The sequence below is a fragment of the Tachypleus tridentatus genome, chromosome 12 (assembly GCF_004210375.1).
Source record: "Tachypleus tridentatus isolate NWPU-2018 chromosome 12, ASM421037v1, whole genome shotgun sequence".
NCBI lineage: Eukaryota > Metazoa > Arthropoda > Merostomata > Xiphosura > Limulidae > Tachypleus > Tachypleus tridentatus.
The window spans coordinates 9179894-9200576 of record NC_134836.1 but is presented as its reverse complement, the minus strand read 5'-3'; the positions used below and the strand labels follow the sequence as shown (position 1 = coordinate 9200576).

The 20683-nt window shown below is 31.9% G+C and overlaps 1 protein-coding gene across 8 annotated transcripts in view; it reads left to right on the top strand.

The window, feature by feature from the left end:
* Positions 1–20683, top strand: part of LOC143234107 (voltage-dependent L-type calcium channel subunit beta-2-like) — a 178555-nt gene that overhangs the window by 145511 nt on the left and 12361 nt on the right. For 7 of the 8 annotated variants that reach the window (XM_076471176.1, XM_076471178.1, XM_076471180.1 and 4 more), the window contains 3 exons: positions 3975–4108; positions 5013–5152; positions 14934–15046. In XM_076471176.1, the coding sequence (XP_076327291.1) occupies positions 3975–4108; positions 5013–5152; positions 14934–15046 (387 nt within the window). The remainder of the gene's footprint in view (positions 1–3974; positions 4109–5012; positions 5153–14933; positions 15047–20683) is intronic. The other variant, XM_076471175.1, reaches the window with a different exon arrangement.

The following is a 20683-nucleotide window of genomic DNA, read 5'->3' as shown; positions in this document are numbered from 1 at the left end:
AAAATAATGAAGATTGTGGTCCCCTCCCTAAAACAGCTCAGACAATCAAATTAACTGAATACCTTCAAAAGCATCTGCAGGACTGGCATGAGTAAAGTTGTACACATTTGTTAATGATGGAACAGCAAGAACTGAAACATCTACTTAGAGCCAGTGGAGATATATTTTTGAAAGGACCAAATAATCTTGTGGGTATATACATTACAAAATATTGAAATGATACTGGTGACAAACACCCTATTAAGTAACCACCAAGATGACGTTTTTGACAAAAAGATTACACAGAACATGAAACATCAGTAACTTATAGAAATTACAAAGTCCCTAGCATTAAAATGTTGTACTGATCAGAAAGAGACATGAATCCACCCACATTTCATTCATGACTGTGAACTCAATAGGATTACAGTTAAGGATTCACGCCTTATTCCCAGGACTGACAACACTTTGGATGCAATGATAGGTGCCAAATGATTTTTCTACCTCAGATGCATTCTCTGGCTGCCATCTTCACTTGATGGCAAATGAAGATAAGGAAAAAATGGCACTTTCCTGTCAAGGGTAATACCAATTCAAAGTGATGCATTTTGACCTTTGTAATATTCAAGCAATATCTGAACAACTTTTAAAACTTGTGTTGCATAGTTAATTCAATAAACCACTCAGGTGTACCTTGAAAATTTTACTGTCAGTGGAAAGACCTTCCAAAGGTTAACATTTTCTTAAACTGAAAATGTATTTCCAATAATACTTAATTCCATTAACATTATAGCTGTTCTTCAACATTGGCTTTGCCTGTCCAAGAGTTGGTCTCACATGCTCCAGTCTTTTATAATCCAGTTAAATGCCCCTGGCAATACCAAATTTGCAAATCTCTCCAACCATGTCAATGCACCCTCTATCCTGGTACTGTATATAAGCATTCACTCAGATGACATAGCCATGTTTTCAAAACTTATACCACCCAGTTACTAACACTGGCTCTTAGTGAGGAGGAAGGGCAGGAGAGTGTCAGAGAAGAGAAGTATTATTGGAAATACGTTTTCAGTTTAAGAAAATATTAACTTCCAAAACATGCTTACCTCTGCTAATACTATAACTACAATCCCATACTGAAAAGGTGGAAGGGATGGTTCAGAATTTATCCATATGGAAAGTATTTGTATGGACCAGGAGTGTACCAAGATAAAAGCAATACACCAGGGGGAGGGGGAACCACACTAGATTCATCACCCAGAACCTAGTTTCTGTATCAAGGATGGAATAAAATAAGAGTAATCACTATAGGCCAACCCAATCCAGATGGCCTAGGTGGCAATGGCAATTTGACCAAAATGTTTGATATATATGTAACCATAGAGCGATGCCTTCTGAACCAATGGAATTTCCCTCTCCTAATTTCTATTTTGATTAATTATTATTATTATCACTTATTTTTATGACTTTTTTTCATGAGAGACTAGCAAACAGAGGTTAAGACTGATAAAGGGTGTATCCCCACCATAGTGTGGGTTCTTCTTCTGCAGTCACCTGCAAAACCTAGGGTACATTTTATATCCCACATTATATATAGCCTATACCTTGGGGATCCTTTTCATTTGTGTAGCATTTTTTTTTTTTTTTCAGAAGGGTTTAGAAGGGCTTGCTGGCTCTCTTAAATCAGTAAAAAATTACGGTCTGGGGAAGTTTGAGTGGAAACATCTTCACAACATTCCAAACTCCTCTTGAAATCAAAGAGGAGTTATAGTTGAGAGGGATTTAAAGACCATTCCTGAGTCGGAGATCCTCGCAAGTTTCACCAGGCAAGGCGTTACAGCCATATGCTGAATTTTTACTCATAAAGACAGGATTATGGAGCCGACAAATGTTCTAATATTAACTCTTACAACATCATGTCCTCTCACCACAATCAAGGCAGGATATCTGAATTGTAAGGTTCAGCCTTACATTCCTAACCCTGTTAGATGTTTTCATTGTCAATGATTTGGTCATCTGAAAACATCTTGCCATGGTTCCTTGACATGTGCCTGTTGTACTGGTAAAGACTGTGATGCTCTTGAATGCAAATTAGAACTGCATTGTATTAACTGTAATGATCCACATCCTTCCTATTTTACTTCTTGCCGTAAATGGGAAGAAGAGAAAGAAGTACGTCTAAAGACAGTTCACAATATTGCTTATCCAGAGGCTCAGAAATTACTATTCTCTATTCCATCTTGGACTTATGCTGCTGTAATCTGTTCCACTACTACAGTAGAAGTCCAGACAGACCTTTCCATGCCTCCTACAGAATTCTTAACAGTGCATATTAATCTAGTACCTTCCAAAATCAAAAAACGTTAATGAATCAGTATCTACTTCTATCTCTGTCCCTACCACATCTTCCAGTTATTGCCCAACTTCACCTTATTCAAGTGCATGTATTTCAATGAGGTCTTCCTCTCTTGACACCCCAAAAATTAAACCATTCGTTCACATTCTCAATGGGCCACACTTTTTTATAATAGAAAATATGCCATTGTTCCTTTTAGCCTTCGTATCTGGGCACAATCAGAAAAATTGGATCTATCTTTGAATAGCATAGCAGTATCAACAGATTGGTCTCTTCCACCATGGCTAATTACTATTCCCAACTGTGACCTATCTTTGAGTCATTTGAGAAAGGTCGGTACTCCTGATTGGAAATATCGCTCTTTATTTGCTAAATATTTTTCAAATGGTCCATCCATTCCCACATATATAGATGATTCAAAATCAAGTGACTGTGTAGGCTCTGCCATGGTTTTTTACAGTTTGGTTGTAGCACACAGAATGCCCTCTGCAGTTTGTGTTCACTGCCAGATTGTATGCCATTTCTCTTGCCCTGAATCATATTGAAACTATGCAATATACAAATTGTACGATCTATACTGATTCACTCAGCTGTCTGTTGGTCCTGACATCATTCCATGCTAGTTACCATTCTATTCTTATCAATATCCAAAACAAACTGGCCCATCTATCTCTGTCCAGTTTTTTTGGATACAAGGTCATGTTGGTATTTGTGGGCACAATCAAAACTCAACTGTACACCAGTTGGCAGTCAACCTGGAGTGAGCAATGGAATAATAAGCTTTTTCAAATCAAGCCCTATTTAGCTCTTTGGCCATCTTGTTTCTGTAAAGATCAAAGGGAGGAAGTTGTTTTGGCAAGGCTACTCATTGATCACCAGTTTTTAACTCACCATTTCTTTTTATCTGGTACTGATGCACCAATGTATGGTCTGTGTGGCACTCTGGTCACAATCATACATATTTTATTATCATGCCATTGTTACAACCAAGAATGACGACACCATTTTAAACATATTTTAAGGTAGACTTATCGTTGATATTAGCCAATGTCATAGGTTTATATCACACTGGCTGCCTCACTCATGTTTAAGGTTTTTATTGGACTATATACTGTTTTATCATTATTTCTTTTGTACATTTTAATTTTTATTTTGACCTGAACCCAGGACTGGAAAGGCCAACTTCAGGTGACTGAGAGCAAGTTTGAACTTAATGCTTCAGTTTTCCTGGCAGGTCTTAATTTTACATATTTTATGTATTTTTACCCTAATTTCCACATACCATTATAGTATACTACATCTTGTTTGGCACAGATAGCCTAGTAGCTTTATACCAATAAACATGAAATACCTACCTACCTATCTTATTGAAGTTGATTGTTTAAATACTGGATTTATTTGTAAGTGAATTTTGCATACCATTAAATATCTGATGAAAAGTAGCATATTCAGTGATGTATTTCATTTATATAGTAACATATTCACTGGGAAATTCCATAAGAAAATAAAAACCTTTTTGTTTCATTTGTTAAAATGTTTTTAATAATAAACTGCTGTACCTACTTTTGCTATCAAACACACAATAAACTAGTCTTAGTATAATATAACAATGTGTGTTTAGAATGGCAGCTAAAATTTTCAGGTTTTGAAGCTGATCAGAATGGACTTGATGCAAACATTGGTGAAGACAGTGACAGTGTCAACAACACCAAAATGGGAAAGCCCACAATCACACCACCACCAACAAAAGAAAAGAAGAAACCCTTTTTTAAAAAGGTTTGTGTTTTGATAACTAATGGTAGATAACAGGAAATATTTTATTGAACAAGGTCTTTTAGTTAAGTTTACAGAAATATTTGTGTCACAATGCAATATAACTGCATTATTTTAATAGAAATGAGATAATGGTTCTTAATTTCAATAACCATGTGGAAATAGTGTTAATTAGCTATTACTTGTTTAAGTGAAACTTCAATTTTCTGACTTGCTTAGAAATCATGTATCAAATTAGTTAAATTTTCATAGTTTATAACATAATTGGCTAACACTATATTATAGCTCTCATGTATTGTGTGTATAGTTTTTGTAAACTTACAGACTTAATGACAGGCATGCATATTGTATGAATATTAGTATTTTGTTTTCTTCATAGAATCCAATGGGCATATAGATGTAATGTTTTTTCTCTCGTAAGTCAAGTTACACTATTTAGATAACAATTTGTAGCAACACCAACTCCAAAGGGTGATATGTTGTTAAACTAGTTCTATGAAAGTAAAATGTGAGAAAATCTTTTCTTTCACATTGAGCTGTAAAGTCTGTAAAATACTCACTTGTCAGGTTTTTAGTTTTGTTATTTACTTGGATCATTTCCTTATGTGAAGATAGACAGATGGTGCTTTCATACACCTAGTTAAGTGTTAAAGATTATTGATCTTTTAGATAAGTTTTTCCATTTAAGAAAAAAATACATTTATGCTCTTTATTAGGTTAAAATCTAAGTTTCATTTAACATTGGATATGCTAGTATGAATTATTTGTCTTTTGTATTTTTGTTGTACCAAACACCTGCTCTAAAATCTGTTATGATTAACATTAGAACTGGATTTTAGTTGTGTGTGTGCTTTTATTATGATAACAATGTACAAGACTCCTACCAATTAACCTTTTATTTATCTAGTCTGAGAATGTTCCTCCATATGATGTAGTGCCTTCGATGCGACCAGTTGTTCTTGTGGGTCCTTCCCTCAAAGGCTATGAGGTCACAGACATGATGCAGAAAGCATTATTTGATTATTTGAAACACAAATTAGAAGGAAGGTGGGTAGTCTGTGTTTACTCCTATGTCATACTATACACTTGTACAAATGTAGCAATATGATTTATTTATTTATATTTCAGTGCAGGAATGTAGATTAAAAGAGAAATATGAATGCATATTCATTTGAACTCTGACACCAGAGAGTTCATTGTTTTCACAGTGTGGTGCAAAATAAAATCATTTGGTTGGTAAATAAAATATGAATGGGAAAATGAAATAAAAAAACTGTGATGTGAAGATGCTTTTTTTTGTGAAATTTGAAATGGAGAAGAATAAGTGTTTAATTTTGTGTTGGTTAAGACTGAGACTATTTATATAAACACAGTTCAGATTTTGAATGTATATATTAGTTAATGTATCAAACTTGCAAATGTTTATAGTTAACAAACTTGCTAACACCACACATGTAAGAAGTAAAAACAGTGATTCAGAATATGAATATGCAATGTGCGAGTCATATTGTGAATTTTCTGTTTTAATTTTATCATTCTACATGATTTTGGCTAAGTTGGTAAATTTAAATTTGAAAGTAAATGAAGTTAAGTATGGATTATGTTCTAGTACGTTCTTTTTAATATTGTGTTGTCTTTCAATTTAGTGGGAGAAATAACATTAATTTTGTTTTGTTTATTATTAAGCAAAAATGGTTACAATGGTTGTCTATATTCTGCTATCACATATAATGTAACCTGTGTATTGGCATTATAAGCTCTCATTGGAGTTGCTCTTAAGTTACCAGTGGTTGGAGGAGTATTCATATTGCCTCATTAATGAACACTTGTACACCAAATACCAAACAGACTTGAGTGTACTCGTTCACTGTATCTTACTCATCATTCACATTGTTACTTTTATCAGAATCCCTGTGTTCCTCAATCTATTAAAAATGTTTCCATTTATCAACATCATTTCCAGGCTTAGGGATATTATGGAAAATTCTTGAAGTTGTTGACAAAGTTTTAAAATGTAGACATTGATATGATCTAAAAATTTTAACAACGTTTATAAATAAGTAAACAGTTTGAAAATGATTCAGTTGAATGGATTGTTTTGCTATATACATGTATGTTATCATCTGGCATGCAGTATGGGTCCAAGGACATGACAACCATATTTTAGGTGACCTGTTGATATCATGAGTTAACCAGGAAAAAGTGTGTTGTTTTTTTTTAATACCTTTTGGCTATAAGATAATAAAAATATTAATATTTGTATTAAGAGGTTAGTTTTGCATAATATACTCTATAGAGCTCCTAGGCACATAAGCACAAGCTAGATCTTAAATCACTCCTACAAATAAGAAATTACCATATTAATGTTAGAATCTAACATTAGGCCTAATGTGTTTATGTAGTTCTGGATCTGCATTATAACATAGTGAAAACTTAAATCTTTATTACTATAGACACATAATTAAGTGCACAGATAGATTTAGGTCTAACATTTAGTACTAATGACATGATTATTTTAAGGGTCTAACTGTTTGGAGTGTATGGTATATGAAGTAGATCTACATATAAAAATAATATTAAATGCAGTTTCCAAAGATTAAACCATTAAATGGTTATGGAGTAAAGATTACAAGTTCACTACTACTCTACATTATTTATTTAAGACACTAATAGGAGATCTAAGGTCTATTAGTACTACTACTTTTTTTTTAATGAAATCATTCAGTTTTTCTGTAGTCTATTTTATGTCTATAGGCACATGTCTAAATAACAAACATGAATAATTTTTAGTTGGACTTGAATTATTCACTCAGTTGTATTTACAGGATTCATATATAAGTCTAATAAGAAATATTACATTTTGGTTAAATTTCTGTCTTTGCTGCATACATGTACTTATCTGCATTTGTTAGTCCTAGTCTTAGGTCTACTTTGTGCTATGGAAAGTTATGGAAAGAAAGCAATAAATATACATCCAATAATTATAGAAGTAATATGATATCTTATAAATCACACCAATAAATTTCTCATTAAATCTTTTGTTAGATCTACAGCATAACAGTGATTATCCATCAATGTATGGGATACTGACGTTTTTATCACAAATCACTTTTTTTTGCACATTAATGTGTGCATGGTCCACATATATTATATAGATAGTAACTGCATAAATCTTTTTACCTGTGTTTGTATCATTGCATTAAGACCAGTGATTAGCAACAAATTTTCCAAATAATCCAAAGCCTAAAAAACACAGCCAAACCAAACATGAGTCATCATGTGTGGCATCAGTTTAAAACCAGTTTTATTTATATTAGGTCTCAACCTATTTGTGTGTAACAGGAATTTTCTACAAAGTTTCAAGAATCCTACTAAAACCAGCTTCACTTATTGAAATAATAATAGAAGATTATAATTATGCATACTAATTTATGTATATTATAATAAAAATAAGGATTCTTAATCAATTAATATATAACATTTAATACAATAAATATAAATAAGATTTCTATGATAAATATTTTATAATTAGATCTAACAAATTTAACAGCTTAATCACATTACATAATAATTTCATATTTTTTTATTGTGAATTTAATTTTTCCCCTTCCCTCTGCAGGTTTTCAAAATGCTTGACCAGTGTAGTTTTAAAACAAGCTTATTTGCAATTCAAAACTACCAGAGATGGCTAGAAAATGCAAGACGTAAACCACACCAATGTTCATTTGGCATGAGAAACATGAAGACATGATGCAATTTCAAGCAAATTTACATCTTCTTTAACTCAACTGCACCAAAAACCAAACTACCACTGCAACTGTCACCAGTCCAACTATCAACACTCACTTGTTTGTTTCTTCTTCTAATGTTTTAAGATCAGAAGTGTAATAAATTTTGAGAACAATTGACTGCCATGATTTATTTTGGGTCACTGAACTTTCCAAAGTATGTTCCTTGACAGTGGAATTGCCCCAAAGTTTTTTTGTGGTGAAGGCAACACATCATACTTAACTGTTCATGGACTATCTCCATATTTCACTTTTATACTGAAGCAAAATACTCTGAAGTTCATGGGGTATGTTCTTTTGTTAGACAAAAACTTGAACAGGCTTTGGGTCGAAGCATTTATTGCAAGATATCTATAGACAGCCCCAGTATGAAATGGAAATTAAATGAAATGTTATCAACTGAAGCTAATAAACTCATCCAAAGGATCTTATGGTGTACTACAATTCACAGTGGTTTTAGAGATGGGTGTAAAGCAGCTGTCTCGAAGCTGAAAGAAACAGTGGCAAATTTCTACTTTATTTTGAAAGATTCTCCAGTGAGAGTTCTTCAAAAGTGAAACTAGATGTTCATCAAACCTTCTATCAAAGTTTTATAGGCACTGATGGCTGGAGAACAGAAGTGTTGTGGAAAAGTTCTTGTCCCTGCTACGCATTGTTAATAATTCCCATTTTGTGTATAATCATGTTCAATGAAAGTGGTATATGCTGTAAAACAGCAGAATCTAATATTTCTTACTTCTTTATATTTTCAAAGATGGATGTTGTAGTACAAGTCTACAGGAACTGCTTACCAGTATCCAACCTCCAACACTTTCGAGGTTGAGTTGATTATGCGTATGCTTTGGAGAACTCAATACTCCCTGACTTTCATAAAGCTCACTGTCAGAGGTGTATCCTCATTCAGAGCCTTGGCCAGAGTCTGGAACATCTCGTCCTGAACCAATTTCACTGTCAGACTGGGCTCCTGGAGAGAAATATAATATTTACTATTTCATTTTGTTTTCTGTTTTAATGGATATAAAAATAAAAATATATAAAAATAGCATTAAAAGTTCAACTATGTTTTTTTACCTTTAGCTTTCAGTAATGCTAATTTTTTAGTATCACAGTTAATGATGTACAGCTTATCCCTTTCCAGTCTGGTCACTATAGCACTGCCAACCATAAACATCATTTTTTTGCCTTCATTCCAAGAAAAATGTATAACAAATCTCTAGCTTTAAATTTTCTTTCCTGACATAGGCAAAAATTAAATTAGCACTTCAAAAACGCTACAAATTTCTAACCCTAAATTCGAATTTTGTCTTCAGGTGTAAAGTTTTAAAACTTAGATCATTTTTATCAGAATCTAAGCTCTCTGAAAACACACAAAACAAAAACGAATCCTGCCATATTTATCCTTTCTTCACTATCTTCACAGTTTTTGCTTCTGTCTAGTAGTAATAGCTAAAAAAATATTTTTTTTTTTAAAACTACTTTGAAAAATGATAAATTTAAGCATGCATTTTATTTGGTCACCCAAACTTGTGAACATACAAACACTAAACTTAAGTTGTGTTTGTCTCATAATGTTCTACACAGCAATGTATTTTTAGTAGCTGTGTCTCCTTCTTCTACCTTGTGATGAAATAAGTCATGTTTAACAACTTCATCAGGCCTCTGTCACATGTTCTAAAAGAAGCTAGTATAATGAACCTATTACTTACCTGACATTGATCACTACTTAACTTTACTGTCTATAAAATATATGCTATCTCTTTTCCTAAGTCACTTAGAGCAACAAATTTCATTTATAAAAATACACTCATTAGGAGGGGATAGCTCTTCAAACCAAGCCTGCTGTTGGTGATAAAGTTTGTCTGATTTTAAGTTACCATGCCATAATAAAAGATAAACAAAAACAAAGTCATCTGAGAGTATTATAAAAGACAAGAAACAAGAACCTACTGCAATGTTTTGATATTTTGATTTTAAGTAGCAAATAATATTACAAACAGTTAAATTTTGACTGAGTAGCATCATATTAGTGATAAAGATTTACGTAGCCTTTGTGTTAGTGTTAGCAGGAGGCTGTTGCAAATTCCTAGTTGTAGTGGCTTACTTCCTTTAGAGACTTAAAATATCTTCATGAATTATAGAACTGAAGGAAAAAAAACCCAAAGCCAATTGTATGTTTCTCAAGTATTTCATTTATTAAAGACAAGTCTAACTATGATCGTTTATTTCTGCATGCCTATTGGGGATCAAGACAAACCCTGAGCACCTTATTTTACCTGCAAGCACTGTAAAAAAAAACTCTAGAAGGTAAGATGGACAATTTTTGCTTGCTTAAATAGTAATATTTTATACTATACAAAATTTAGACCTCTTAAAATTTAAATATCTTTCATTTTTTAATTTCCAGTAGTATAGAAAAAATATCACATTTAAAATATTTTCCATGAACCTCTTACACATTAGTTCTGGATGAAATAAGTTTATTCTTCATGATAACAATTTTATTTTGCTCTTTTGCAGGATGGTACAGAGTGGAAAAGAAAGCCATGAAGTTTGCAATTTCAAGAATTTGGCATGAACCCACTGACCACTCAAGCAATTGCTACTTCTGCATGGTGGACCCTTCCAAATGTCAGGCTGGCAAGAATGCATCTGCTATCATGTATCCAGACCTTCCATCATCCATCTCCCTAGTGCCATGCTGCCCTGAACTCTCTGTACCCACTCTGTCAGAGGGAAAGCAGCCATCCTCAGAAGAGAGCAGTAAATCAGAAGGGGAAGTAGACATTGAAGATCTTGATTACAATTTCAGAGGTGCAGCTGGTGAGAGAAATGCATACTACCCAAACCAAAGAGACTTCAATGACTTGAAAATATCATATTTGCCCGTTTTTACATAGAAAATTGGTTAATTTCTAAATTTCCTTATCCAGGTCACGAAAGCAAAGTTTGAAAGGAATAATGACCATTTTCTGTACTTTTACAACATAAGCAATTAAGAAATAACACATACTATCCAGGAACAAAATTTGTGTTACATAGTGTTATTCAGAAGTTCTCTTATCTTGCATCTTGGTAAGGAACATGAACTGCTCAAATCCACAAATGATGTTCATAAATGAATCATCCAGTGCTGTTGTGTTTTCGTCTTGTACAAAAAGTCTGGTAAATGTAGGGAGAGTGGAAGAAAGGGGCTGTAACTATTCTTATGTAGTGCAAAGAGGTTCTTATTGCATATCGTGTTTCTGAGAAAGCAGGAAAGGCTGAATACTCTTTATTTTCTATCTTCTGTCAGACAAGAAGCATTTCCAGATGCTTTGTCTCATGGACAGGCTAAAGTTAAAAGTATCTTTTGTTAGCCACATTAAACATACTGTGAATATCCTGAATGTGAACATCACCACATCTGTTGGAACTGCAAAACTGTACCTAGAAAAGAAGTCCACAAAGCAGAAGCCAGAGAAAGGTGACAAGAGAAATACTGAAACAAACTATATTGTAACTGGAAGATCTAAACATAAGAATATCAAACTTGAATCTAACCTTAAGTATCTTCTCATTAACTAATGAAAACTTTGAGAAAGGTGAAAAAGTAAGAAATTTAGCCATGTCAAAGTAAACAATTCACTGATGATAGCTGTAAAATAGAAGGAATAATTCTTGAAGTCTCTCATTTAAAATTGGAAAGACACTATCAAACAAGAAATGCTAAAAGACTTTTAACACTGACTGTTTTAATTGCAATATAGTTCAATTATATTTGAACACTGCTAGATTATTAATAAAAATGTTATTTTCTTACCATATAAAATATTATTTTGAATAATTGTATAATATTTACACTTAGAAACATGTATGTCAAGGTGCAGTTTATTGTGTACTTCTCATGACATCACTCTTGAATTTCTAAAAATGGTCATTCTGGATAGGTGCAAGAACTGTCTTTTATATTTCATTCTCTTGTAACTATTCTGATATGCTGATTATTTAGGTATTAATTTATTTATTAGTATTAATATTTGAAATATTTTAATAATGTAAAAGTGTCCTGTCTAATGGTTGAAGCATTTCATTATATTCTAAATGAACATTTAAGTATTGTGAACTGTTCAAAAAATTTGTCTTTTGTAATGTGTACTCTAATAATAATAATAATAATAATAATAATAAAAAAAAGTTTGGGCTACTGTTGGTGACTAGCTAGTCTGTTAGATGTGGTGACTAATTTGGTTCTTTACAATATATATATATAGAGTGTAATACATACATACATATATATATATTTGTGCGAATACAGATGATCAGTTTTTTTTAGAAAGTAGGTGTATTGGTTAGCATATTATAATGAATCAGACTGTATAAGAAATCTACCCTAATCAGGCCTCAACTTGGACCTCAGTTGATTTGATGCAATTCATAACCCATAAATAACCATCAAATTTATTTCCATACTATAACTTTTGATGTATTTTGCGTATCTTCACAAAATTTGACAAGCTTTTCAATAAATATTATAAATTTTTGTACACCAAAAATTAGTTTTATAATTATCTATTTTTAGAAATAAAAAACTTGTCCATGAATTTATAGTCAGAGTGTTGACTGCTTTGTGTACAAGATGATTTTCATATTAAGATTAAATATATTTTTCCTCACCTGAGAATTGTGAAATTTCATTTGCATGATATCTAAAACTTTTTAAAGAATGTTTTGTGGTTTTTTTTTTTGCAGTTGTCACTTGACAGTGAAATTTAAGCCTGCTTTTTATACTTAAAGCTATTAGTACACCTAAAAAAATTGTATTTACTTAAATAATACACTTAAGAACACAGAATAATAGCATGTATGTAGCAAACAATGTTTGATAATTATCATAATTTTTTCTGGCTTTCTAACTTTAGCATAAAAGCTTTTAAATCTTATCTTAACCTTGTTGAGCTGAAGACTGTGAGAGAAAAATTTCAAACTGAAGATGAAATAAACAATTCTCTGTAATGAAAACAATGTATTATAATCTCATTTGATAGATTAAAATAATGGCCTTTTATTGGTTATAAATAATACGGTATTAACCATTATACGGCAGTCATCATCAGTTGATGTTGCTACCTACAACATATCTGCTGTTTAAGAATTAAACATCAAGGAAGACTACTGATAATTTGTGAAAGAGAGGAATGAAGACTATAAAAATTATTCTTTGTCTTAGTAATGTCTATATTATAATGAATAATTGTAACTAAGTTTATGCTTCTCATTAAAGAAAGAAAACAAAGAGTCCAAGTGTTATAAGTCTCATACCAGCTTTTTTTTCTAAACATGTTCCTATAAAATTTAGAACTTAAAACTTGTATTAAAATGTGATTCATAACTATGTTTTGATGTGACTTTATTGGTATACAATGATAATAAAGAGGTTTAATTAAGCTTTGATGTAACACTCTGAAAGATCATAGCATACAAACTTTGACCTATCCACAGCAAGAAAGTTACTTTCAACCTGTTTGACCTACACTGACATGATCTGAGGTCAATGTTCTTCTAGTTGAGTTATGAGCACTTTAGCATGGACCCTTGATGTACACTGAAATGCTCACAGTACAGATGTGACTTTAGGAAATTGGTTGGTTCCGAATCTGGGAAATCAGATGTGTGAATGTAACTTAAGTAACTTAAAATAATTCTTTCTAAAAATGCACTTACAACATATGTTTCACGTGGTTTCAAACATGTGAAGGAGAAACATCCTTCATAGAAACTGTAGTGTATGGGAATCACATTGGTTTTGAGTACTGCAGGTAGCAGTGATTGTGAAAGTTTGAAGTCTATGTGATGATGGTTCGTCAGTGGCCAAGTGAGGAAACATTACATGGATTAACTTTCAACCAGATAATGCAGATACATGTGTTTATACCTTCAGAGAGTGAAGTGTGCTTCATCAGTTCATAATATATTGGCTAGCCATTGGTTTTTGGCTTCTAGTCTTGGCAAGAACTACTGTGCAACATTAACACAGTAGGTTAAATCTTTGTCAGTGCTCAAACAAGAAGCAGTATGTGTAAGAAAACATCTGCAAAGTTGACAGAAGAGCCTTACAATTAAAGTTGGCAAATCCAGATTCTAGATGATTTAAAATGCACTTTTGCTGACTTGTTCTGTTGTGGCACAACTGAACTCAATAACAGTTTCAGTAGGTATTAGTGGTCTACTGACATGTGGCTTATCACAATTTTGGCTTGTCTCCTCAAGTTTTCTGATGAACTCATGCACAGCAACACTAGTACAAGTAGTTCTGTAGATGCCATGCATTTTATGATATCCCCTGAGAACTGCCTCAGTATTGTATCCTTTGGTATAATATCATTTCACTATTCTACTTCTCTGCACACTTGTTAATTTTTTGTGATTTCATCTTCCTGTGTCATCAGATTTGTAAGATGTGCTTAATTGCACTTTCTTTGCAATCACTTGTACACATGTTATATTTAGTTACTTAAAGAAGTAAAACTTAAATGTAGCTGTGGTGTGTAAAACTTGTTCTCAGTTACTGGTGTTATTTGCCTTTATACTATACCAACTGCATTTCAGACATTATTTTATATTTGTACGAACACATCAGTGTTTATAAATCATAAATTATTGATATTTTGTTAGTCCAAAAGTACTTTTTTGAAGAGAATGTTAAACTGTAAAAATGATGAGTAAATATGAATGAGTAGATGCACATTAGTGTCTAACCTACACCTTCTAAAAATAAATTTCATAATAAACATTTTATTAACTGTGTGGAGCAGTCAGTTGACCAGCTGTTTATCAGCAGCACTTATGAGCAGTTAACAATGGGAAGTTTTCTAAGTTGAAAAATAATTTAAAAAACGTCTCAAAAACATAAGTCAAAACATTGGTAATAAACTATTTTATTCTGGAATTTTAAATTATTTTTTTCAACATCTTTTATGTCATGTTGAAAAAGTAATATTAGTTTTTCTAGGTTTTCATTTTCATGTTATTTTTAAAATTTTTATATGTTGTTTTTTGTTTAGAATAATCATCACCAGAGTGACTGCTGACATATCACTAGCTAAGCGGTCCCTTTTGAACAACCCAAGTAAAAGAGCAATCATGGAAAGATCAAATAACAGGTCATCGTGTTTGGGTAAGGTTTGATGTATGTTATTTTCATTTTGATAACATTACATTTTCTTTAATAGAAGTAACCCAGTTATTCATACATAGAATTAATTTTCAAAAGAGTACACTTTTATTCTTCATGCATTTATAAGACATATATCAATTATATATTTATCACAAAGTGAATCCTGTAAGTCTGTGTAAGTTAAATTATCTACTGTTTGGATTTGTACCTTGATTGTTAATTTATTGAACATTTTGTTTTCTAATAATTAACTTTGGACAATTTAGTTTGAATTGATCCATTTCTTATATTTTGAAAATTATAAGGAATTTGTTTCATAAATTTCTAACAAATAAATATCAAATTACTTCACAAGTGTCTGTAATATGAAGAATTGTTATCACAGTGTTTATAAACTTTGTTTTTAACGTTTGTATTTACTGTAATTTGGTGACATTACATGAGAAACATGATGGAGGAAGCAGTAATACACAGGATGAAGGTGGGAGACATGGGAGTCAGTTGGAGTAGGCATATACAAGCAAATCAAACTAAAACTATAACATATTGTTAGCATATGAAATGGAAGTTCATTGAGATTAATTGATTAAATGAATATTTCATAATTATTTTAAGTGGTAAGCAAATTAAAATAAAAAAATAGTAACTGACATACATAAATAAAACTGTAATTCACTGAAAGAATGTTGAATATACATTTAAAAGATCAGACCATGTTCCTTGAGAAATGCTTAGTTTGTGACTGATCAGGTAAGATTCTTATTTGTTGCCTGGCCTAATGATATCTTATTTCCATGGCATTCATCAATCAGACCATATTTCTGTTTCATTTTAATGTGTAGAGTGGCGTATGTTTCTTCTCAGTATTCACTGCAAAGTTGGTGAAGGAGGGGAAGTTTTGGTGGGAGTTCTGTGTGCATTGCCAAGTGTTTAATTTTTTTTTTTTTACTTTATGAAAGTCAACATTTTTGTTTTAAACTTTGGAAATGCAAGTTAATTATATAAATAGGATGAAAACCAATTTAGATTAACTTTGCTTGGCCTGTAAGTATGTCACTGGTGGAATTGTTACCTATAATCAGTCTTTGTAAAGCATATGGGAGAATATAATGAGGTATCATTAAGGCTTGGTTTCAAATAATTAATTGACTAAGTCTTTTATTTGCAACATTCTTTTGTTCTCTATTGTTGAAATCTTTTGTCATCAAGGTGTTCTGTTACACATGTTGTTGATGTATATATAAATAGTGGACTTTGACAGATCCATCTAAAATTTGGAGGGAAGGAGGACAATTTCTTCAGGACCATCAAAACAAGTACAACAAGTGTTTCCATACATATTTGTTGAAAATATGTTTTTAGAACTTGAGTATCACAAGAATCAATTTTGAATCTTCTATATTTCATATAGCAATAACTTATGTAGGTATAAAAGTAATTGTCAGAATTTCTCCTTTGTAAAACTATACAACTTTATTCAGCATATAGGTTATGAATAAAAATTACATTTTGCTTTCAATTTTTCTTCTGTATAATCATCTAATAAGAATTTATACTTCTCCTAACATTGTTTCAGTGAATTCTGCACAGCATTTCTTACCCTGGGTAGAAGGAGAGCATGCTTACTGAATGGGACAACTTTTAAGGTCTTGCAATATTTCATCAACTGTACATTTGATGGCAATGATTCTGAAGTACTGCTCAACATAAAGATAATTTCCAGCATTATCTATGAAATGTGATCTGTCAATTACACATGGTTTTGATACTTCAAAGCCAAGTTTATATGCTATACTTTGAACTTCAGAGAACAAAGTTGTAGATTTAGTAGCACTGCTTTTCCTAAGTTATAGAACATTTAAGACAGAGTCTGCTATACTAACTCTAGTGCAGCTATTATATCCTCTCTTTTTTTTCTTGAAGGGTCAGTGACAAATGGCACAGAAGTGCTACCAAGTATTTTAAGATGCAAAGGCCAACCAAACAGTCAGTCTTAGTGATGTGATTATTAGCTGCTTGGCCTTTTAAATGGACTGCACATCTTGTCATGTTGATATATGCTCTAAGGCTAAAGCCACTACTGATAACTGCTTCCAAAAACATTCACCTACAACATGTCTCTTCACAACATACGTACTGTAAATCTTTACAAGTTTTTCTATAAACCTACACTGCTGCTATCCTTTTTATTTATTTTTTAACATGAAGAAGTCCTTGAGCACATTTTTCACTGTTTGTGACATATGATCACTGGATTTATTCTAACAGTATCCATACAGGTCATCTGAACTGTAGCCATGTGTATACCACATTTAGCACAGTGAGAGTAATTTGCATGCAGCTGCATCTGCTTCAAGTATGCTCCAATTCCAACTCTTACACTTGATATAGATACGACACCATCGTAACAACTACTTTTGAAGTTTCTAAACCTAGTTGTTGCAGCTTATCTTTAATCAAGAATGCTGTATTTTTTCATTTATTTGTATTTCTTCTGAAACTCCCCAAACATATATTATTTTAAGTTATCAAGGAGAACATCCAGTAAAATAATTGGATCTTCTCTGACTACAGTAGGCCTTCACACTTGAAAGGTACCATTGCACTAATGCTCATACCTTATGATACTTCCAGAATTGTTGTTTTGTAGGGACTTATCAGAGCCTCTATCGAGTTTGTCATGATTCTAACTGTTCATGCAATCAGATCTTATTTGTTTATGTAGGAGATAACTTTGTGTTACCCTGATGATTGCTAGAACTCTGATACTTTAATTTCAGTTTTTCTAGACAAGCAATATTATACTAATACAATATTTTGGAACTACATAGTTGTATTATATAGACATCCAATATTTGTAACTGAAAAACTAAGTCAATATGTTAAAGTTTAGATTGTAAAACTGATGATCAATTATTAGCAAATTCAGAACAAAAAGAAGAGCCTTAACAAATTTGATCATGACCTAAATTGCATTTGATGAACTATTTTGATTTTCTGCATGACAGGAGACTGCAAGAGTTGTCTTATTGACTAGAGATTGTCATAATTTAGTTCTGGTTTCACTTTCAATTCTCAACATGTCTCACTTTAGTCAGCAAAGGTGTTTTATTGTCAATGTTTAACAAATGGAACTTTAGTGGACAAGTTAGATTTTCTTTTCAAAGGGCACCTTAGGAAGAAATGTTGTAAAAAAATTCAATGCAAGTTGTGTGATAAATGCAGTGAGAAGATTGAAAACAAGTAAAATGGGACAGTCAGCAAAACGTGGAAAGTATATGTGTGGTGCTAGATTCATAACAAAGAACATTATTACATTTCAGAAACACAGCAGATTGTTTTTGATATATAGATATATATATATTGTTGTTGTACTCATTACTGAAGTTTATAATAATATCTTTTCATTGTTTGTCATTATGCATATAGCCTTTATCATCAGCTATCTACATTTTACAGTCAGTATATTATAATATTATTTTTTATTTAAAGGTAAAAACTCAGACATTGTCTGTGTAGGCTTATGTTTATATGCAAATTTCAAGCACCTGCACAAAGCAGAGGAAAACCAGTTGTTCCCAGAACAGTTGACAGTGTGTTTGCATTTATAAGTTATTGGCTAAAACCTAACTTGATAAAATTCTCTTCAGCTGATTTTCAAGTTACTTCTAAAATCCAGATTTGGTTATTTGTGTCAAGTGAGCACATACTAAAATAATTAGAGAACTTGTTTTGTGTCCTTTATTATTTAAGTGGTAATTTAAACATAACTGAATACTCTTGCATTATGAACAGTATTATCTGTTCATTGATTTGTTTCATCATTGTATTATAAACTGCTAGGCCTGTGTATATGCTGTTTGTATTAAGTTGTGTTATCATTTAAGATACTAGGATTATCTTTTAAAAATATTCTACTACCCATTTGTTTCATCAATTAAAACTTTGATAGCTTTGATGATGTAGGTGTAAGTAATCTAAAGAGGAGCATTCCATCAAAGGTCATGAAAAGGTTTCAGTTCTAGGAGAGAAAGACATTTACCTGATGATTGAAGCTACAACTAATGAAGCCTCTATTAATGTTAAGAGCTTACAATGGACTACTAACAAAACTGAAATATAGCAATTGCCATTAGCCTTTAGACATTCACTGCATTTGCATTTCCTGTATAATTTAATTGGCAATGAAAGTTAGCATACCTAAGTCATCTGCTGATGTGAAAAATTTCATGATACCATATAATATTTATTATATAAAAAAAAAATTTCAAAAGGCATTTGGAATGCAGCATTTTCATTTTCCCAAAGTGCATGGTATATGATTTGTTGCACACATGAGATGTGGAATAACTCATTTACAATTCTTATTTAGAGAATTGCACTACCAGTTGTAAGGAGAGTCATATCACCTTAATTTTATGTGTTTTTAAAAACTGATGAAAGACTTTTCAAGAAAAATGTTGCTTGTATAAAGATGTGTTGGATACAAGTTCTATTCAGTTTTGCAGTTTGAAAAAAAAACATTTTATGTTATGATATACCTGCTACTGTATAAAAACAAAGTATGCCTTACAGGAACTCAAGGAAGAAACTTCAGGAACACCCTGTTAAAACCTTTTGAAAAAGTTTAAACATGAACTGGAAATCAAATCAGGTTCTTGGTATCTTAAGAGCACTTTCCTTAAAGTAGGGCACTAGAAAAAGCAAAAATGAAATATGAAGTGCACTGCTATTAGTGTGAACTAGTATAATGAACAATGTATACTGTGCTGATAAAACTATAAACAAACTGAGAATTAAAGTCATTCAGTAGTTTACAGAACTGTCTTGAATGAAGTTTCTCTTTGTTTGAAAGTGAACTTTATCAAACTATGTTTTGAATAGATCCATCAAACTGGGGTAACACTACTAGGGAAAGTAAGAATTTAAATTTACTTGCAGAGCAATCTTGTGAAACAAAAAATTAACAATATCTATAAGACCAAGGTAAATTTTAAGTTTTTCTATTTAAAATTGAATGGTTAAGCACTACGTGAATGAAGTTGGGTTCTATACAGAAGGAAGGAATTGAAAAATATTTGTATGCTGGTGGAAATAGTGCTCTATTTATGATCTAGTAATAGTGTCATTGAGTTAGGATTTAGTCATTTTACTCACAGACTTAAAGCATGCAACAATGGAGAATATTCTGGAAACATAAAGAAAAGAAACAAATAGAAGCTGTCTTGGAGAATTTTATGGGAAAAAGGAGGAAAAAGAAATTTGATACAAATCCTTCTAATGTGTCAATGAGAAATGGTAGTCAGACATGTACAATGAAATTAAAATTGATTCTGTTGTTGACGAAGATTTAATTAAGTGACTATGGAGGTTGTAGCAAGGATGATTGTAATTCTTGCGTGTCTAGTGGATCAAGTGATGATGCTGAGACACATGAAGTTGTTTCTCAAGAACTGATTGTACAGGTATCATTTTATGTTGGTGTTATCAGTGGAGATGGTTGTCCTGTACACATATGTGTGAGTATAATGATTTAAAATGTTCCACTAGCTTGCAGTTAAACACAGTTACACAAGATAAAGGACCAAGGTACATACAAATGTCTTTCAAAAATAGAGTTACTTCAAATTAACTTGA